General features: G+C 43.7%; 1 protein-coding gene across 3 annotated transcripts in view; it reads right to left on the bottom strand.

The window, feature by feature from the left end:
- Positions 1 to 14,852: 14,852 nt before the first annotated feature.
- The window catches only part of CARMIL1 (capping protein regulator and myosin 1 linker 1), a 317,501-nt gene continuing 310,200 nt past the window's right edge, over positions 14,853 to 22,153 (bottom strand). For 2 of the 3 annotated variants that reach the window (XM_065884856.1, XM_065884855.1), the window contains exon 37: positions 15,759 to 15,895. In XM_065884856.1, coding sequence (XP_065740928.1) covers positions 15,759 to 15,895 — 137 coding nt within the window. Of the gene's footprint in view, positions 15,896 to 22,153 lie in introns of all 3 variants that reach the window. The other variant, XM_065884857.1, reaches the window with a different exon arrangement.

Raw genomic sequence — 22,153 nt, forward strand, 5'->3', positions numbered from 1 at the left:
TGTATCATTAGTCTTGTTTTTTTTCGCGCAGGCTCAGTGGCCATGGCTCACGGGCCCAGCCGCTCCGCGGCATGTGGGATCTTCCCGGACCGGGTCACGAACCCGTGTCCCCTGCATCGGCAGGCGGACTCTCAACCACCAGGGAAGCCCTATCATTTGTCTTTATTGTTTCTCAGTTCTCTAAAGACAGAAGGTGGACGCATCAGGATGTGATGTTAAGCCTTTCTCACGAGTGGTCTGGGTTCATAGAGCTTTTTAAAATGGCCAATTTATTCCTAGCTTGTCCATAAGGAAAATTTGGCCTATTGAAAGCCCTTAGGGCCCTAGGAACCCACCTTCATTCAAGAAGTCAATCTGGTTCAATTTTCTAAGTGTTTGTTGCCTGCCCAGTGAATGCCAGGCACTGAGCAAGGTTGTGCAGGGCAGTCTGGGACAGTGGCTAGCAGCAGGTAATTGGTACCAAACTCAAAATAGACGACCTGAGACTTGTGGCCCAGGAGCTAGGGTCTCAAGGAGGAGAAACCAGTAGAAGCATATGTAGCATATATGACTTACTCATTGGTGAAATCTCTGCAAAAACATTAATTCTTTTAACTTAGTAGCATATTAATCATTGATTATTTTTTGTCTACAAACAGCATGTAATATAAGTGAGGTTTCCAATAATGAATCACAAGATCCAAGTTAATTACATAAAATGATAAACCTTTCTGTAATGAGACAGTGGTCGTTGAAACTCTTCTTCTTTATGGGATAACTTAGAACTCATTTTCAGCTCTGCTGCTTGCTGCCAGGCATTTCTTACTCAACACTGCGTATGTCATGCTCTGTGTTCTACCTAGGGCTCCCTTCCAGGGTAACATTCTTTTTACTCTCTTCCAGCAAAGGTCTGCCTGGTATCTGCCTCAGAGCTGACCCAAAAGAAACTTGGCAATGGAGGTAAGTCCCATCTTTTCATCCAAACTGCGACTTCTCCATGGTGGTTTTTCTCAGTTATCTATTGCCAGGTAACAAATCACTCCAAAACTTAGAGAAGCAATCATTTACTTGCTTATAATTCTGCTGTTTGGCCTTGGGCCCAGCAAAAGAGGCTTACTGCTGCTCCTGGTGGCATCACCCTGATTGGGCCTGAAAGGTCCAACGAATGGCCTCCCTCACATGGCTGGTAGTTGGAACTGTCAGCCAGGAGCTCAGCTGGGAGTGCCTACAGATATCCCTCTGTTCTCCACGTGGCTCACTTGGGCTTCTCCTAGCATGGTACCTGGGCTCAAAGATGGAGCGTCCCAAGAGACAAATACAGCAGCTGCAGATCCTTTAAGGCCCAGCTTTATAAGTTATGTAGCATCATTATTGCCATATTCCATTTGTCAAAACAGGGTGAGAGCCCCGCCCAGACTCTGCATTTCAAAGGGAGGCATTGTAAAAAAAAAATTGCACCTGCCTTTAATCCTCTTTAATCTTTCTGACTTTGAAAAAATGCCTGTTCCTTTAAAAATAAATTCCTGCGTTTGTCTTGTGGATTCTCTTCCTTTCTCAATATGTGTATATTTTTGACATTCATTTTTAAGTCCCCTTCAGATGGCTTATTATCACTGCTGGTGAGTTTCCTTGTTGCTTTATAAGTTTTTCCCGTGAGCTCACCTTGATGGGAGTCCCATGCAAGCCCCCTATTTTGTGGAGGCAGTCTTTTACAGCCCAACGAGGAAGCATTTTTCTTATACTCATACACGGAAAGGACAACCCCTTTCTGGCTCCTGGGTTTTTGGTGTGAGGTGTTAGGGTAAGAGGGAGGGCTTCCCACATCAGCTCAGTCCATTATCTTAGTCTGAAGTTCTTGTGATGATCTATTCCCAATGACAACAAAATCTCTCTTTTACAACCTGGCCTCTGCCAGTGGTTTGCAGTTCCTTTTCAGATTTAAAATCACACCTCAGAATGGTAGCAATTAATTTTAAAAGTTAACAGTGATTTCTTCTCTAGGATGAGAAAACCAGTAACACTCTTCAGTTAAATAAATAATGATGTAGCCAGTGTCTGTGACATAAGTGGCAAACATTTTTCCCAGTTTACCATTTATTTTTTGACTTTCCTCATGGACATGTTTGACACACAGATTTTTTTTTATGTTATTAAGAATTGGAGTTGTCAGATTTTTCTTTTATGTCTTTGGTTTGGTGAGAAAGGGAGGTTTTAATCATTCTAATTATTTTTATCAGTGTCTTTACTATTGGATCACCTTCCCATTTACCGACTGTACATAATTTTGCAATTTTATTACTTCTTGTAAGTAATGTGGTTATTTCTAGTACATGATGTATGGCTATTAGCATAACTGATGCCCTCTAGGGCCTGTACAGTTCCTTCCATCCTTTTGCTGACTTTACCCAGGACTGTTCTGTGCGATAAATCACTTCTCTATCATCAAAAGCTTTGTAGTTAATAGATATTGTTTAATAATCATTAGGACCAGGTGGCCGCTATGCTCAGCTAGTCCCTAATGATGAAGACCTCTGCTGTTGTATTCCTGGCACCTGCAAGACTATTTACCCATTCATAAATCTGGACTTCAGGAATGCTCTTCCTGTTTCCAAGCGGCATACCCCCATACCTTAGGTTAACTATAAGCTTGTCCCAATGATTCATCAAGAGAGTCAGCAATGGCTTCAGAGACCTTAATTGCTCCATACTTACTATAGTCACATAGTAGCCCCTATGGCTGATTTAGTCAGGATTCATTTTGTTGAAAGAAACAACCACAGTGAAACTAGCTTAGGTAAAAGAGGTTTATTGTAGGATATATAAGACTATCACAGGGATGGCGCACAAGCAAGACCCATGTGTTTCATGGATATTGGAAGGTCGTCAGGCCCTTTCTGCCCTTTCTCCTCTGAGTTGCTTAGTTCTTGTCTGCTCTTGGCAACCTCTCTTGCGTAATCTCTCTCCCCCTCCTCCCCGCTCTCCCCCCCCCCCCCGACCCCAAGTCTCTGAGCACAGCTGCTTCTCTTCTGAATGCATATGACCCTCCGGCCCACAAATGGTGGTCACAGCATCCATGTCTCTGTGACCTTCTCTTTCAGGAAGTGGAAAATTTTGTGAAGGACGGAGTAAATATTTTAGACTTTCTGGACCCATAGATCTCTGTTGCAAGCATGGACAGTCATAGATAATATGTAAACTAGTGGGTGGTGCCAGATTGGGCTGGTGGGCAATAGTTTGCCAACCCCTGAACTAATTCTTCTTTACTTTTCCAAATTATTTGGAGAGAGAGAACCTGATGGGTTCCTTGTGGGTCAGATGTTCACTCCTGATTCAGTCATTTAGGGAAGAAGGTCTAGGTTTGCCCTTCTGGGATTATGGGCTGGGAGGACAGATCTTTCCAGCAGAGTAGCTCAACTTTGTTATCTGTGAATTGGGGTAGAGCGAGTTTGCAGGTCTCACTTCCAGACTTCAGTATGATTATGGATGAGGAAAATTTCCTAAATGCTGGGGCATCCTGGGTCCACAGTAAACTCCGTAGGAAAAATAAGCAGTTCCTATTCTAAAATGCCTGGATTCCCATGATAGTGGCCCAGACCCCTTCCTGGTTAGAGCTTCCACCTGTACAGCATAAGGAATGAAGTCTCTGTTGCAGGGAAACAGGGGTTTTTTTGTTTTTGATTGAGTTGTTACGTGTCACTCCTTCTGATGTAACCTAAAAACAAACCATTCGATGTTCTACTTTAATAAAATAGCTGTGCCCTGCTCCATCCTATGTCATCCTTAAGCCAGTGTTGGGATGGAATGAGCTGAGGCTCAGGAATGGAGATGGTGGTGGTGAAAAAGGAACACTTTTCCGTATACATCCACAGGTCCTTTTTGTGCACTGCTTCACTTTTTAAAAAATTCTTATTCAATTTTTATAGTAACCCTAACTGGAAGATAATCAGTACCCCTGATTTTCAGGTGAGGAAACTCCTCTGTGGATTTAGATCCAGCAGTTAGGTGGCATGGCTGGGGGTTGGGGGAAACCACCGATGTTGCTTTTCCACTCACCCCTCCTTCCCACTTGTAGGACCCAGGCTCTACCTATGTCCCTGCTCCCTATAGCCCCTCATTTCTTTACACCCTCTGTTCTGGACTCTGCACCACACTCACCTCATGCCATGACGGCCGCCTCCTCAGCAAGAAGAGCCAGCACAGTGGTTCCATCAGACAAGGACTGGCCACGCTGCATTCCCAGCTCCCAGAGCCCAGGACCTGGACTGTGCCGAGAGTAGGTGGCAGGGCTGTTAGGCACACGGAGCTGTCTCGATGCCCAGTTTACTCTGGACACCTTCCATACGTGGAAGAAAAGCCGAGTCACTTCTTCCAGACCCTGCAGACTAGCTAGCAGTGGTCCCTGTGCCAACGAAAAGTCAGGAGCCATGGCGCCCGGGATGCTCTACCAACATGGTGCTGCCCTTCCTGCTTTCTTTCCTGCTCACTCATGGCTGTGGGTCTGAAAAGTCAGGAGGAGAAACTACCTACATTGTGCTTTTTAATTTTTTTAAGAGACCATATACATTCACAGCCTTTTCTCCAGGTCTTTCTCCACTTATGAAACAATCTAGGCTGAACAGCTTTGACACCTCACCCTGCCCTCCCCGCCCCCCGACCCCCCGACCCGACCACCACCACCACCACCAAGCTGTCTGGACTTGATCACAAAAAGGGATGAGGCTGAACCTTGGGGGCTGGAGGTGGGGAAGAAATCGAAGGCTAGCTCCTCTGATTGCCGCCTGCATGCCTTAGATAGCCCAGCCACTTCCTTGACTTTTCCTGGGGAGGGAGTTGGGCGCTAATAATGCCCCTTCCCTGCAGGTAATTGGCATTAAAGCTACAATCAGTGCTTTTACCAGATTGGTTGCTCTGGGCTCCTGGGGCTCCTGATTGTAATGAAATAACCCCTTTTCTGGAGTGGGACCTTGCTTCCTCCACCTCTCCGCAGTGTGGTCTCGCTGCAGACGGAATACTGGAGGATCCAGCATTATTAGTTAATGCCAGGCAAGGAGGGGCTTTTTTTCTGGAAAAAGACAGGATGCCCTATTCGCGTCAGCATAGTGGGGCAAAACTTGGGGCTTACGCAGCCACGCACTTTCCCATCACTCACAAGCCTTCATCTCCTGCCTCCCAGAGCTCTGGACTGGAAATCAGGAGATGGGCTCTTCCCCTTGGTGAGGTAGCTTAGCGCTAAGGCGTAAGCGATTTTGGCGATACACTGGGTCACAAACTATGTGACCTTGGGTAAGTTACTCAACTTCTTTAAACCTTGAATTCCTTATTTGTAAATGGAGATGGTAATGCTATCTACTTCACCGGGTTGCTCTGAGGGTTAAATCAGGGATAATGTGTGTAAAATGCCTGGCGTGTTGCCAAATTCAATGTTTACAATTCTTATTATCATCTCTTCCATCTTTCTCGAGGAATTTCAGAAGGGCCCTGTTTTCTTTCTCAGTTTCTTCACCTGCAAATTGTGAATATCTGTGCATTTGGAAACATTTAACAAATGCCAGAAGCTTTTGAGTACCAAGACCATCATATTGGCATAGAGCATAGAGGGTAACAAGAAAACAGAGGGAGGGAGGCCAGTGGGAAGAGGAAGTTACTGTGGATAAGAGAGGGGGAAAAAAAGATGAAATGGAAAGAAATGAAACAGCAAACTCAAGCTAAAGGGATTAATGCCCCTCAATCAACCCCAGCAACTTGGAAAGATTCCCAAGGGGCTTAAGCTCTCTGGGGCGGCTCCAGGTTGGGCAGCTCTGGTAATGACGGACCAGGTGTGGTTTCCAAGGAGAGAGGAGACTCATAGGCTAGTGTTTGGCACACGGCAGATACTCCGTAAATATTTGTTAATGGTTAACGAAGAGATCACAGCCCAGTTTTTCAAGGTGGAAAAGAGAGATGGCAGTGGCACCAGGGAGAAGCTGAGAGAGAATTTCTGGATGTTTCCAGAACCCAATTTATGCAACCTCTGCTACTGGAAGATGAGTTTGCTTTCCTAGAGGGGCTGCAGGGGCAGCCCCTCCCCCAAAGAGCATCATCCGTCAGGCCAGGAAGTTCCGAGAGGCTGAATGAGAAGAGCAGGTTCCTCTAGTCTCCCAGCCCTCCTGGGAAAACGAATAGAATGCTACAGTGATTGCAGGGGAGGAAAAACCTGTTTGCAGGGACTGGGTTTACAGTCCCAGGAGGTTTTAGAGGCTCTCTGAGGCTAACCCAGTGAGTATTTATGAACTATAAATATGTTGTTAAATAAGCTCAACTACTTTAAGTTCTTTAAATTCATTTTGTTCAAAACTGTCACTGATTGGGTTCACTAGAAAGCCATCTCCGGGCTGGAGATTGGTGTGTAGGAGGGTTATTGAGAAGTGTTCTTGGGGTCAAAGGAAGGAAGGCACCAGGTTGGGGCAGAGGGAGAAACTGAGCTGTGACGCTGTCTCAATGAAGGCCTCAGCCTGCCCTGTGGAGGGTTCTGAAGATGGGGTCATTTTTTCACAGCTGTTGTGAGCTGGGGTGAGGGGCTGGGCCTTCATCAGCCACCGGATGAGCCACCAGGGAAGGAGTATGACCTTGGGCAAGTTGGCTCTCTTCAGTAGAGGAAGGTCCCCCAAGGAGCAGACAGCCGAAGTGATAAATCTGTTATTCCTAAAATAAGGAGAGCCGCGTGGTGCCTCCCAGGCCCCACCGCAATGGGGGAACATAAATCAATAGAAAACAGTAGGGTAGGAAGAAAATACCTCCTCCCGTCACCGCCTTTTGCCCTGCCATACAGAGCACTTACCATGAGAAATTATGTCATTCATTAACTTACTTGTTTATTTTCTGTCCCCTCGTTTAGATTGTTAGCTCCATGAGTCGAAGCTCCATAAGCCAAAAAATGGGAACTCTGTTCTACCAGACAAGCACCCAGACCGTCTCCTATCGCGTGGTAAGCACTCAACAAATATTGAACAAATTAACGAGATGAGAAGCCATAACTGGTGGCAAGAAGCCGGTCACGTATTGCAGATGTTCTCAGGAGTCAGGGAAGGAGAGGAGAGAATATACTATGAAGCCAAATTCCATGGAACAAATGACCTGGGGAATCAATGAGACAGATTGGGTTGTGGAAATGCTCCGTCTGATGCTGTAATTGGGGATGGACGGTCCTTCCAGTCTCCAGGTGTTTTGCATGGTTCTTCATCCAAACTGGGCCTCCCTGGGAAAGGGAGTGAGACAGTAAGGTACATTTCATTCTTCCTTCTTAATCCACGATGAATCTTGTCGTACTTAGTAACACTGGCCCCAGCCTTGTTGTGTACCCTCAAGGGGGCCGCCTATGTGCTAGTGGTCACTCAGCCCTGCTCCCCATAGCCTGAACACTTGGAATTTCGAAAGCAAGATGCCGTCGTGAAATTTGCAAGAAACCCACATGGCACATGGTGTTCTTGCTGCTTTGCTTGTGTTTCAGTCGCGGTCACTGTGGCTCCTTGTGCATCATTGCTGGTAACTGGGAGGTGCCAGAGTCTGGGCTCCACTGACATCATCTTGCTCACCTCGGGGGGGGGGGGGGGGGGGGTCTTGCTTTCTTTGTCTTTCAGGATTGGCTGGAGGGCTAACTTCAGGACAGTAATCAATTTAATAAAATTGGATTCAGTGGAGGGGAAGTTTCTTCCTCTTGCCCTTTCCAGGAAGAATCAATCTCATTAACATGTTCATGCTCCCAGGACTTTTTTTTTTATCTCCTCCTCCCTTTTTCAATTGAACTCATTAATGACACAGAATTTTTTTTTGAAGCTATTCAGTGGTTGGAGTGGCTGGCAAAGCTTGTTCAGGACAAGCTGTCTGCACAGCAGTCCTCCCAGAATGGGCACTCCTTTGGCAACAAGACTGAATTGATTGCTTTCCTACTTGAACAGGCTCAGTCCCCAAGGCCTCTCTGAGCCAGCCCCTTCTGGACCATAAGATTGCCCTCAGACCCAAGGGCACTAGGGGCACTCATTTCCAACCCTCTGCTCCTCTGCTTGGGCCTCTGAGGTCCCCAGAACCCACAAATCCAGGCACGCTGAGCCCCTTTCCCACCCACTAGCCCAGCAGGAGGAAGAGGAATATGGAGAAGGGTGGGAAGAGGCCAGGGTGCTGGGAACATACACCAAAGGCCTATTTCCACCCGAACATTCGTCTCTGTAAGCCTGGCCCGACCATCCTGCTCAGGTGTCTGCTAAGGGACCCTCAGTGTGCTCTCATAGGAAGCTACGGAAGCAGACCTTCTCCCAGAGTGCACCCCTCCAGCCAGGAGTCTTAGGGGCCTCTGTATTAATCATGCCTTTTTATTTTCTGTAAATATGATGCACTGACATCTTGGGGCCTTGCTGACACTGGAGAAACTGCCCCTCCCGGGGCTGGCCGATTCCTAGAGATAGTAAACAGCATCTGTGTGCCTTTCATTTGCAAATTAACCAATCCAGAACCCACACACTCACCACCTACCTCCCCACTCAGGGCCACTATTCCCCTGCCCTAATCACTCCAGGGCCAGGTACCAGCAAACTTGGGACGGCCACTGTACTCCAGAACCCACTGAAATTATTCAAACTAACCAATCCTAAACCTCCTTCCCCTGCCTTGCCTGTTCCTTCCCACAGAAACTATAAGCACCTTATATATTTTTTTAAAGCAATGACTTTATTTTTTTATTATTTTTTAACATCTTTATTGGGGTATAATTGCTTTACAATGGTGTGTTAGTTTTTGCTTTATAACAAAGTGAATCAGTTATACATATACATATGTTCCCGTATCTCTTCCCTCTTGCGTCTCCCTCCCTCCCACCCTCCTATCCCACCCCTCCAGGCGGTCACAAAGCACCGAGCTGATCTCCCTGTATAAGCACCTTATTTTATTCCACTTTGCACATGTGGTTTTGTGTTTTTTTGTTTTTTTTTTTACAGATTGAAGGTTTATGGCATCTCTGCGTTGTCAGATGATACATTTTTAGATTAGCACTTTTTAGCAGTAGTGTTTTTTAATTATGGTATGTACCTTATTTTTTTAGATACAATGTTATTGCACACTTAATAGACCACAGTATAGTTTAAACGTTACTTTTATGTGCACTGGGAAACCGAAAAATTCGTGTGGCTTGCTTTATTGTGACATTTTCTCGCTTTATTGCAGCGCTCTGGAGCCGAATACGCAATCTTCGAGGTATGCCTGTACCATATAGACTCTTGCCCATGTTCCCCCCCACCCCCCGGCTCCCGAGAGGCGGAAGATGGGGTGTTGGGGGTGGATGAAATGGTGAAAGGCGTCAAAAGGTACAAACTTCCAATTATAAAATAAGTCATGGGAATATAATGTACGCCATGGTGACTGTAGTTAATAGTACCGTATTGCATATTTGAAAGTTGCTGCATACAGTGGGGTGCTGCTACAGAACCTGGCTTCAGACCAGGTAAGATCCCCTGTGCAGTAAGCCATTGATGTCTGTCACAACAGGTGGAAGACATTACAAAAGGCCTATCCGAGTTGTCTAGTAACGCAAAAACAAACAGCGTTTGGGGCCTAGAAGAGCTGTATGCGCGACATACAAGACCCCCATGGACATTAATCGTGACCAAGGGATCCACTTTGTCGGCCATGAAGTTCAGGAATGGGCCGATAAGAATGGCACACAGCGGCATCTCCCCCCGCCTCACAACTTCACTGCTGCTGGGCGGTGAATGAGCTGCTTCAACAACAGCTGAGACAGGAAACCCGCTCCTTCAACGTGTGGACACATCCCAGGAGCGATCGGCCCAGTGCTGACGCCATGTTAACCCAGAGGACGCTAGTCAACGCCATTCAGGTTCAACCGTTGACCACTGAAGGACCGTTGCCAACTGCTGGCCAGGATGATAACTCACTTTTGCCCTCGCCACAGGCTCTACCCCCAGGGGAACACATAACATGGCCCTGGGACTGGCAGGTAAGTGTGGTTTGGGTTTGCTGCCTCATGGAGAAAAGGATTAGAAAGAGACTTAAGAGGTTTCACCTGTCTCCTACCCAGCCCCACCTAAGAGGACTAACGTAATTAAGCCACGCCCCCTACTGGAGAAGGGCACCATTACACTAACCCTGCAGTCTGTTATATGGCCTCTCCAGTATTCGGCACTGGCTGTGGGGACTGAGGGTAGACAGGCTGTGGGGTCCTGCAGGCCAGGACAGAAACCACGGGCAGGGGTGGTGGTATCTCAATGCTGTTACTGCTTGTATTTTGCTCAATGGTCATCATCTTCCCTGTATTGTGCCTGTTAAACACCTTACATTTCACCCCTAGTCTGAGCAGAGGGAATCTGTTCACAGACTGGGCGACAACAGTGGCCTCACTGTGAAATGAGTTTGATGGCTGGGTCTACAGGGAGACGCCGTCATGGTCCTCCTCTGGCCCCTCCATGACCCGATAAGCTCCTGACTCCATAAGTTTGCCCACCTCTTGGCCTCCTGATTCTCTTTCGCTGCTGTTGTCTGTATTGCATTTGTGGTAGCTGGTTGCAGTTCGCCTCTGTATACCTGACCCCTCAGAAGAGGGACAACGAGGAAGAGGGATGGGCCAGGACTGTAAGGGTCGTGCAGGGTGTTTAGGGATGGAGTGTATGGTCAGGTCGCTCAAGATGGCTGTTGCTCCCTGCACATCCCCTGCTCCACCGACACCTGAGTCACCTCCGCCCTACTCACAGGAACGTGCTTTCCCCCTGCCCCTTAGGCCAGAATGGCTTCACCTGCTAGTTTATTAAAAGGAAACATCGGCCCTGGTGAGGGGCTGTGAGGGAGGTGCCCCGGCTGCCGGTTTCCCTGGTAACTGATGAGCCTAACTAACATTGGTCAATTTCCCCTATAAATGGTAGACCCCCCCCACCCCCCCCACCGGCACTATAGGAAAGACTGCTGTTGTGTCCTGCTCGCTGGCTGCCTCACACGGTGGGGTGTTGCTCCAGGACCTGGCTTCACATTTGTAAGCTCCCCTGACCAATAAGCCGTTATGTGTCTGTCGTTGTCTCCTGGGTCTTACTTAGGTCTTGAAGCTGGGCAACTGCAAGGCTTGCAGGCCTGCGGGGCAGCCCAACAAGGTATTACAGTGGACACTAATCACATCGATGTGTACAGTTACTAAAAATATTCTTAAGACAAATTTGATTTAAAAGTGAATGCTTTAGAGGTGAATGTGCTTTAGAGGTGAACGTGCTTTATCAGTTTATTAAATAACACGACCTAGCAGGATATCTCATAACTACCATAATTCTGAGTTGTCATGAGTGTGAAGGATGTCTTGCAACGCCTGCAATGATTGTAAACTGGTAGGAAAATATCCCAAGTGTTGCTAATACAACCGTGGCTTGTTGCATATCCTCAAACTGAGGGAAATGCTAAATTGCAAACGAGGTTAAAGAAAATAAAGATGTAATTTTCACGATCCAAGTTCACAGATGCCTTGAATCCTACCCAGCCCTTGGCCTGCAGGTTAATGAACTTGTTTAGAGTTTGGAAAATCAGTGGCAGGTGGACAAGCTGGTCTCCTCTTTGGACTGAGTCTGGCTTCAGCTCAGGGGCACTCTCCAGGAGCCCAGCAGTTCAGGCCAGCAAATCATATCTTTGTTAGCAAATGGTCCCCCCTGCCCTCTGGCCTGGAGTGGGGAAAAAGCCATGCTTTTCCTTTGCAATCTTGGGCGATGAGGGTGCCATCAAGGTATCTGGGATGGGATAGAGCAAGCTCGGCAACCTTTTGCAAAATCAGTTTCCGCTCTATAGAAATGTAAGGGCATGGTGCTTCTGACCCCTTATCTCCGTCAAGAGTTGGGTCTTGTGAGTCCTAGATCTCTACAGTTCTCACAAAGTTTGATTTTTGTCATTACTGGGCGTGCCTCATGGTCACTCTATACTCATGAATCACTAGTATTGGACACGATTCTTTCTTTTTTTTTTTAATTAATTTTTTTTGAGTATGGTTGCTTTACAATGTTGTGTTAATTTCAGGTGTACAGCACAGTGAATCAGTTATATGTATACCTATATCCACTCTTATTAAAATTCCCTTCCCATTTAGGTCACCACAGAGCATTGAGTAGAGTTCCCTGTGCTATACAGTAGGTTCTCATTAGTTATCTATTTTATACATAGTAGTGCACATATGTCAATCCCGATCTCTCAGTTCATCCCACCCCCCCTTCCCCCTTTGGTAAGCATAAGTTTATTCTCTACATCTGTGACTGTATTTCTGCTTTGCAGATAACTTTATCTGTATTGTTTAGATTCCACATATAAGTGATATATGATATTTGTTTTTCTCTTTCTGCCTTAACTTCATTCACTCTATGACAATCTCTAGGTCCATCCACATCTCTGCAAAGGGCACGATTTCGTTCCTTTTTATGGCTGAGTAATATTCCATTGTATATATGTACCATCTCTTCTTTATCCATTCCTCTGTCAGTGGACACTTAGGTTGCTTCGATGTCTTGGCTATTGTAAATAGTGCTGCGGTGAACATTGGGGTGCATGTATCTTTTTGAATTATGGTTTTCTCCAGATATATGCCCAGGAATGAGATTGCTGGATCATATGGTAGCTCTATTCTTAGTTTTTTAAGGAACCTCCATACTGGTCTCCACAGTGGCTACAGCAATTTACATTCCCACCAACAGTGCAGGAAGCTTCCCTTTTCTCCACACCCTCTCCAGCATTTATTGCTTGTAGATTTTTTGATGATGGCCATTCTGACTGGTGCGAGGTGATACCTCATTGCAGTTTTGATTTGCATTTCTCTGATAATTTGTGACGTTGAGCATCTTTTCATGTGTCTGTTGGCAATCTATATGTCTTCTTTGGAGAAATGTCTGTTTAGGTCTGCCCATTTCTTGATTGGGTTGTTTGGTTTTTTGATATTCAGCTGCATGAGCTGTTTGTATATTTTGGAGATTAATCCCTTGACAGTTGCTTCATTTGCAAATATTTTTTCCCATTCTGTGGGTTGTCTTTTCATTTTGTTTATGGTTTCCTTTGCTGTGCAAAAGCTTGTAAGTTTCAATAGGTCCAATTTGTTTGTTTTTATTTTCGTTACTCTAGGAGGTGGACCAAAAAAGATCTTGCTGCGATTTATGTCACAGAGTGTTCTGCCGATGTTTTTCTCTGAGAGTTTTATAATATCCAGCATTACATTTAGGTCTTTAATCCACTTAGAGCTTATTTTTGTGTATGATGTTAAGGAGGCTAAGGGGTTGGGTTCTGGCCCGGTTCTGGTCTTCAGCAATTTGGCTAAGGGGTTGGGTTCTGGGCTAAATGAGAGTCGGGAATGCAGGTTTCTAGTTGACTGCGTATCTTAGGAAGAGCAGGACTCCAAACACAGCAGTGACAACCCTTGAGGGTCTGAAACCTCTATTTCCTTAGCGCCTTATAGAGTGGACATGAGGGTCAGACAAATAATCTAGAGCCTTCTACCAAGACCTCTCACTGGGCTCCTTCAACAGTCTATAGAAGGTGTTGGTTAATGTTCTTGCTCTGAAGAAAAAAGAGGAACAGGCAGAGAATGAACTCCAAATGGTTTCTACAGCAGGGCCACACCTGGGCAGTTCTTTTAATCTAGCAAGTAAAAAATGCTAAATCTTGGGCTTCCCTGGTGGCGCAGTGGTTGGGAGTCCGCCTGCCGGTGCAGGGGACGCGGGTTCGTGCCCCCGTCTGGGAAGATCCCACATGCCACGGAGCAGCTGGGCCCGTGAGCCATGGCTGCTGAGCCTGCGCGTCCGGAGCCTGTGCTCTGCAACGGGAGAGGCCACAACAGTGAGAGGCCCACATACCACATAAAAAAAAAAAAAAAAAAAATACTAAATCCTTTCATGGCCATCTCAATTTAGGATTTGCACACTAGGGGTTGAGGACAGGTGCAACATTTTTGAAAAATCAGGGCTGCCCTGCCTCCTTAGATTTTCTGTTGTAATTTTTCCATATATTTTCTTTCACAAAAAAGAAATGAGTCATTGCTTTCCCTTCAAGTTTGCAATATTTCCTCTGGGAATACTATTTTGCAAATGGAGAGTGTTAAAGTGGATCCTGAACAGAAGCTGGATCACACGGGGAAACAAGCCAGCATGGGGCAGGATCAAACGCATGAGAACATCTTTTCTATCACAGGTGGAGACAGGTGGAGCTCCCCATCGTAAATAACCAGGTGTCGGTTATCCTCTTCCTGGATTTTCAGTGGCCATTTTTTAATTGCAGTTTGACTTCTTTCCAACACCTGACACATGCCTGCCCAATTGCTGGCCAATGGGCTCTGCAAAGTAGACCCAGACCAACCAATGTTAAACTAAGGAAAAATACATTTGGAAGATCAGCCTGCCCAATGTAACCATACAACGAAGCGTCCTCAAAACAAAGTGATTCCTGGCTTTTTCGGCCCCTGTTTGGTATAACTGAGATGAGGTGTGAATTACTGATAGGCTGATTCGTAGTTTAGGGCTTGCACACGGCACCGGTAGGAAAACCATGGTCTGTAACTTAGGTGAAGATTCCCAGACCCCTCCTAGCAGTAGTCTGGCCTCATCTCACAGTGCCTTGGTATTTTCTGAGCGACTCAGGCCCCCACTCCATCATCTGGCCCTGTCATTTGGCCTGAGTGGGCTCTCTTGGACACTCATAATATAACCTTTTGATGAATTTCATCCTTTGGCCAAAGGTGAGAGGAGGCCATGGAATTAGCAAGTTGCATTTATTTGGAATGTAATAGGTTTTTGATTATCTGGGAACTGTGGTCATTGTGGATTTTTGGAAAACAAAGTTCATCACAAGCCAATCCTCACTAAAAAAGTCACTGGAGAAAGTCACAATTCCACTTGTAAAATCATTTTATTGGTATAAATATACATATGCATAAAATACCTTCAGCGTGTAATGTAAGTGAATATTTGTGAAATGTCTTAAAAAGTAGTAGTTTGATTTTTTTTACAGGTGTCAAAGTATTCTCAATCACACGTTAAAAGCTAATATGCAGACAGAAATTAAAGGCCTTCAAAAAACACGAATATTCATAAAACCTCATTCCAGTCAACTATATACATTAATCTGGGCACATGGTAGAATCAGCCACAGGCCTTTCACTCGGTTCTTAACTTGCTTGTTGATGGTATCACAGAGGTCACCAGACCAAGTTAAAATGTTCAGTTCCACATCGGGAAGGAAGAAGTTCCCCATGGGAGAATGCAAAAACCATACCCAAGATCTAATATATATAATTTATACAAATTATTAGTGTGCTCTGTTAATATAATTACGGTGTGCAATTACATACATCAAGAATAAATTGCTCTATCAAGTCAAGTGCAGATTTGACACAGGTACGTGCAGCAGTACCCCAGGGTCAGCTGGATGGTGTTACTTGTGAGTTTGTGTCCAGTTACTTTGTTTACCTCCCAAAACTCATCTTACAGGGCAAACTGTAGCTGCCTCAGAGAAATTCAAGTAGGGCCCATGGGATAATTGCTGGCATTCACTGAAGGCATATGAAGAAATGCATAGAAATCAAATGCTAAGGGTTGGGAGAAGATCAGACATGTGCTTTGATTACCGAGAGATGGATCTGTCTCAGTTTTGGTGAGGGGGGGTGGGGTGGGGAAGGACAAAGGAAAAAGCACCAAGAGAAGATGCTTAGGAAGTAGGAAGAGGTGTTGCCCTTGGTTCCTCTCTGATGGCCAGCAAACGCACCCCACACGGTAAGACTTCTACGTGGGTGACCGTTACACAAAAATAAACTCTTTTTCTGCTTCTTCCCCAGAGTCACTGGATTTGCTGCCTTGCTGGCCATCTTTACTGGAGGACCACTGCTTTTGTTCTTGACACTCCTGGGCCTGCTGGCCCCAGCTTCTCCTGGACACTGAAACAGAAAGGCAAGGAAGTCATTATAGTTGATGAACAAGAAGATGCCAGTGGCCTGAGCAGTAATGGGGTGAGATGCAGGGGCCCTGAAGAGTGGGAGGGTTCGGGATGAACTTGCTCAAAAGCAACTTGCCAAGTACATTTCAAGACTCTAGACAGAAATTAAAAACAAACCAACAAAACAAAACAAAAACCCCAGTCTATGAGAGGGTGAGCCTCTCATAGATGTGGTTGACCATCTGAGGGCAAGGACCCCAGGAGGTGAGGGTGTGGGTGGGAGCGAAGGGAGAGGCCAGGAAGGAGGAGCACTGAAGCCACTGTGCCCCAGGTGAGCTCCTCAGTCACAGCTGCCCCCTCATGCAGCACAGGAAGCAGAGCCCTGAGGTGGACCATTTAGGGTTGGCCAGCCCTGCTTCAGGGACGGGATATAAGCAGAGGCCCTAGTAATCCTTGTCAGGGTTTTCTATGTCTTAGAAAATTCAGTTTCACTCGCTAGGAAATGAATAGTCTTGTAGAGATGAATTAATACTGCCTATATGCAATCCTCTAGGAACCAGCCTCCAGGTAAAAGAACTGCCATTTTTGTTGCCTGTTTTGATCACATATAAATATGAAGGGTCTGCTGGGTCTCTACAAAGCAATGAGAGAACAATCACCGGACTGAGCCTTTGTGATGTGTCCTGCCAGGCGCTCTGTTGTTCACAGCTACGGGGTAGGTTCCATAAAACTTGGAATCGGGATTTAACCCAAATCTTTCTCCGAAGCCCATGTTCTTTCCAACTAGATCATAGCTTCACTGCTACTATACCTTGGGAAAGGTTCAGATGCCACACTCCAGCATGACTGTTAAGGGTTATTAAATATTACTCACCAAGACTATTGTAGAGACACCACTTAAGCTAAAAATACCAAACCCATGCACTTTGTGTGGCTTGAAAGAGTACAGCTACCTCACTACTCAGAAGTTTAAATGATCCAACCAGGAACATAGTCCTGGAAAAGCAAGAGGATTCATTTAATTCTTCTAATCATTTCGATGTTAGCATTATGCTAAAAAAACTCATCTTGGCTAATTAAATGTTTACTCTGCTAAAGAATGGTGTTTCAGGAAGTGAAAGCTCATGAAACCTAATAGTCAAAATGCAAACATAATAAAGTACTTCTCCTGCCACTCCTGCTGTGGGGGCCAGATTCTGACCTCTAGACAATAAAAATTTAAGTTTCGTTAATTACATTAAATTGAAATTACTAAATTCTGAAAAGGATAAACTTTCAAATCTCACCATACAAGTAAGTAATTTAAAAAAATTTTTTTGACTTCTTTTTACCCAACAGCTTTGAGCAAATTCTCAGATGGAGGGGAAAAGCAATGAAAAAACGATATATATTGATTTTTATTTTTTAGCTTGCACTGGGTAAAAAAAATTAAATGTGTTTGTTTGGTCCTTTGAAAGTTGTTAACAAGCCAGGTTTTGGAAAAGTAAATAATTTTCTATAAATAGTTTGCCCTTTATCACAAAGCCAATTTGATAGTATTCCATAAGACTCAAAGTATTTAAGTTCTCAACTTGTGTATTATGAACAGGAGTTAATAGAGAAAATTTATAATATTTTCATCTTGAAATATTGTGCAATAAATAATGTAACCTCATAGCAGAGCATTACTAGTGAAAACTGCTAGGAAATTTTATTCATTCATTTTAAAACTAAAATAAGTATTACTCAAAAATTTCCAACACTACAAGCTCTAAGGAAGAAATAAGTATGGTGATGCATTGCTCATTTGTCTTCAGAACAAACATATTAGCTTTTATTCTTAGATTAAAACTTTTCATCCTTCCCAATATTTTAGGCTTCCTCGAAATCCCAGGTCTAACTGATGTTACATGATATGACATCAGACTACTCTCTAAAAATGGAGAAATTCATGCAATCAAATATGTTTCTGTCACAGATAAGAACCAAGAACCCTGGACCCAGGGCTAAGCGAAACTGAGAGAAATCCAACACAGGAATCTTCCCTGCAAAAAGTAAGATTGTCCTTTAGCCTCCATCCAAGTGACACTAGTATTTGAGTCCTCCAGGGATGGGGGGTGGGCGGGGGGCAAGTTAACAGGCTGGTTTCTGAGTTGGTACCAGTCATGAAAGCAAAAATTTTAATTTGTCCGACATAGTCACTGAGAGGAATAATAACATGCTCTTTCTGGCGGGCTGTCAAAGCAGTTCACTAGGGTGGTGCCATTATCTAAACATTTATTCTAAAAATATTCACTGTCATTGATTTAACTCCACCAATTGTGAATGTGACAGTAAGTCTAGTACCAGGCTGACATTTTCTTTGTATCATAGGTAGAGGCACCTTTCTTGGATAGGAAAACTGAGGCATGGTGAGATCAAGGAACTAGTTGCACAACTAACTTTGAGTTTGGAAGCCAAAGCACACAGTATGAGTCCAGATCACTAGTGCAAACAACTTTGTAGGGGGGATGTTCTTTGTCAAGCTTGTTTTCCAGCCTGTAGGCAGCATTATTTGATCGCATGTGATTAGGATGTTAATTACAATTATATTGAAGTAGGTTCAGTATTTCTGAATTCAGACTCTTAGGCAGCCTGCTTTAATGTGTGAATTCTTACATTGAAGTAGTGCAGTAAAACAATCTAATTTCTTTTATACTGTATAAAGTCAAGCATTAAAGTGCTGGAGCATCTCTATATATGTGTCTGTACACATATTTATTACTGTTCCAGGTACCACTAAAATTAAAAGATACCTGAGTAAGTAAACAGGCAATGTGTTCAACACAGACACTCCATGTATATTCATATCCTGTCTACAGCAGCGATAACTGGCCTAGAGAGGCTCAAATGTGAAATCTGTCATTCTTGAAGATGCTCTGATTTTGCGTATATATATATGCAAATACATATATATGGTAATTTTAAAGCTTCTGAAATGTGCATATAAATTCAGAATTACAGATTCATATAAAAATTTGAGCTTTTCTTCATTTTAAGCTCCACTGACCTCCGTATTTCCCAGGAGAAAACATGATGATCTTAAAATAGTACTCAGTAGTCGGCCCTGGTTTTTAAATACTTTCTGGCAAGGGCCCAAAGTGCCAACCAACCATTAAATTTCTTTTGAAGAATTCATGTAGGGGTAGTAGAACCCAGATCTGGTGAAAAATGGGGAACAGAGCACTGGCTTACAGACAATAAGCCACAGCCAAATATTTGTTGGCTATAGGTTGAATTATGGAAGAAGCAAGTGATATACATAAAAGGAATCTCATAATAAGATGGCCTGTACAAATAGAATACATTACAATGCATACAAAGCCAAAACCAACTATTTTCTTCAAGAAAACAGGACATACTCTAATGAAAACATCACAGCTTATGAGTAAACGTAGCGAGGAAATGATATGAAATGCATATCACTTGATGCAGTTACAAGTACTACCAGGAAAAGAAAGTAAGCATTTTACCTGTCACATCGATATTAAAATAGCCACACAATTAAAACATAATAATCATGATAAAAATAGGTAGCATGCTTTGAGAACAATAGCCTCTGTTTCACGCATACATGATTTAGGAAAATAAGAAAGCTATTTTAGCATAAACAAAGCTGTTCTTAAAGAAGAGTACACACCGTGGTTTAACAGAATTGCTCGGCTGAATGCTATTTGTTAACCAGGAAACTATTCAGAAAGACTGCTACGCAGTTCTCAGGGGTGAAGACAAGTGCTGGGAATCGGCACTAACAAAACAGGATTAAAATATTATACATAAAATTACTTTAATTGAAGCTCCCATAAAAATTACACTTTTGGTTTCCTGTCCATAGTTCAAGAAATCAAGGCAGCAAAGCAAATCAAGATGGTCCTATTTAATTCCATCAAAATTTGATGCAGCCCATCACAAAGAGGTCATGAAAAAATCAGAGAGACACAGAATTTCTTGCCTGTCTAGGATTTGGCTTATCGCTGGCTTCATCTTAGTTTAACTCAGAGCCTCGCTGGCTGATCCATGTGGTACTCGGCAGGTGGGCTCCTCGTCTGTGTGTTGTATAAAGTGCTCTAGTGGCCTCTTGAAGAAGGAACATTACTTTGTATCAAGGGTGCTTTGTTACTAACAAGTGATATGAGTCAACTGATGCAATAGTTCAAATGTAAATTTCCAAAATCTAGAAACATCTATGTAACCTTGGGTGTCCTTATCAAAAGAGGCACTATATAGAGACAGAACTTCTGATTTCATATACTCTAAGAATTAATTCTCTCCAGAAAATAAGTGTCTTAGGTGTTCATTTATGTAATTTTTCTGTGAGTTGAAGACAACGGATTTTCTTAGAAAATCTCTTGCAGGGAAAAGAGTTACTGTAACCGTGTGTCTATGAACACACCTACCACAAAGGAAGTACTTTAAAAGTGAAGGACCAAGCTGGTTGGTTTCCTCTAGGGCAAGTGCTACTCGGCCCAGACAGAATGGTCCATGCGTATCTACAGACTACGGACTTAGCTTTATGTGGTGGGCATGTCCTTAACTCCACCCTGTCATGTGGCTAGTGTGCCCCAGGCCACCAGGCAAGTCAGAGTACATGGCTCATCCAACAGTACTGGCCAAGAAGGCTGATTCCAAAGGCTGTTGCTCGTGGGGGGCTGGTAGATGTTTTCTTTGTTGTTTTTGTGTTTAAATCTGTTGAGGAAAGTCCTCAAAGACAATAGTTCCTACTTGAGAAATCATAACTCACTGGGCTACTAAGCTCTAAGGTGGGAAAGGTTTATCATCAATAATCAAGTGCTAAAGTTTGAGAATGGTTTAGCCTTTTAAAGTAAAGGGAAATTATCCCTATTATAAGGTCACTTCCAGTGCCCTTCCCTCTTGAGGGATGTGGGGTTATGGCCAGACTGTGTGGCTGTGGGCACTTTATCCTTGGAGCCAAGACACTCATATGTTAACCTCGATAAAGTTTTACAGAAAGAAATAAAAGCCTTCTTCTAAGGGAAAAAGTCCCTTAAGGAAATTTCACATACCAGAATTTTATATTCTTTTTCTTTTATGATTCTAAAATTTCCTTTAAAAGACTTTTCAAGTCATATTTATAAAAAGTTATTAACCAGGGAGATGATGAATAGTCATAGAAAAGCCATTTCCTCTCTGAATCAGCAGTGCTTATTCTAAAATTTCCCATTGGAGACGAAAGCTGATTTAAAATGTCTCCTTTTTCTCTCCTGGGACTGTCCTCACCTGAAAATAACTTTACAGAATTTACTACAGTGTCAAACGGCAGAGAGAAGTTATTGAGTAACTGCTGTAAAATAGTATAGATTGTTCCTAGAGGTTGAAAAGTTAATTGGTACTTTTCCTTTCTTACTAAAGGGTCATAAAATGTCTGCTAAAAGATCACGTGCATCCTTCCCTAAAAGAGTGTAAGGTAAGGTGTTAAAGGGTAAACTGTGCTACTCTAAGAATTTCTGACCCCATCCCAGTTGAAATCTAAGAGAAGAGTAAAGAGAGAAAGGGAGAGAATAGGAGACATGACCCTGAATATAAAAATAAACCTCCACGATCACAGAAATTTGAAAGGACAAGTCACCATACTCCAAAGTAACTTGATCCTCCTCACAAGAATTTCTAAATTTAGATTTTTTAAGTCAATACTTTTTGCCCCCAATGGAAGGACCATCCTGTTGCCATTTAGAAAAAAAAAAACAGTTTATGAATAATCCCTGACCCAGCCCCAGGATAGAAGTTACTCAATTAAAGTTTGTTTTTGTTAGTGCCAGTTCATAAGCTTTGGGACAGTGAGGGATGATAATTGAAGACTCTAACCATTTGTTGGCTGTGACCTCCTGTGCCCAATTGCATTCACTTCCTCTTCTGCAATGGTGGAGTACAGTTTTGAAGGTCTTTTCCCTCTACTGGAAGGCTTGCCACTGTCATGATCTGAATGCCTTTTGTAATAATCTCCTCTTTGCACTACTGAGGAAAAGGGATTCATTTTACCCTTTGTAGTAGCAAATAACATCATGTTGACATTAATATTAAAAAATATTAATATATAAAACTTAAATATCAGCTTACCCACCCCACTTAAGATTCAAGGAACCTCCAGTGTTGGTCCTGAACAGATATACCATTATCTACAGAATTCAACAGCCAACATTATGGAAATGTCGTGCAAAATGAGGTGAGCGCTGAGTCTGCCCCCAAAAGATACTAATAAAAAGGCCCCCGCATTACCATTTCG

The sequence above is a fragment of the Phocoena phocoena genome, chromosome 10 (genome assembly GCF_963924675.1).
Source record: "Phocoena phocoena chromosome 10, mPhoPho1.1, whole genome shotgun sequence".
NCBI classification, from domain to species: Eukaryota; Metazoa; Chordata; class Mammalia; order Artiodactyla; family Phocoenidae; genus Phocoena; species Phocoena phocoena.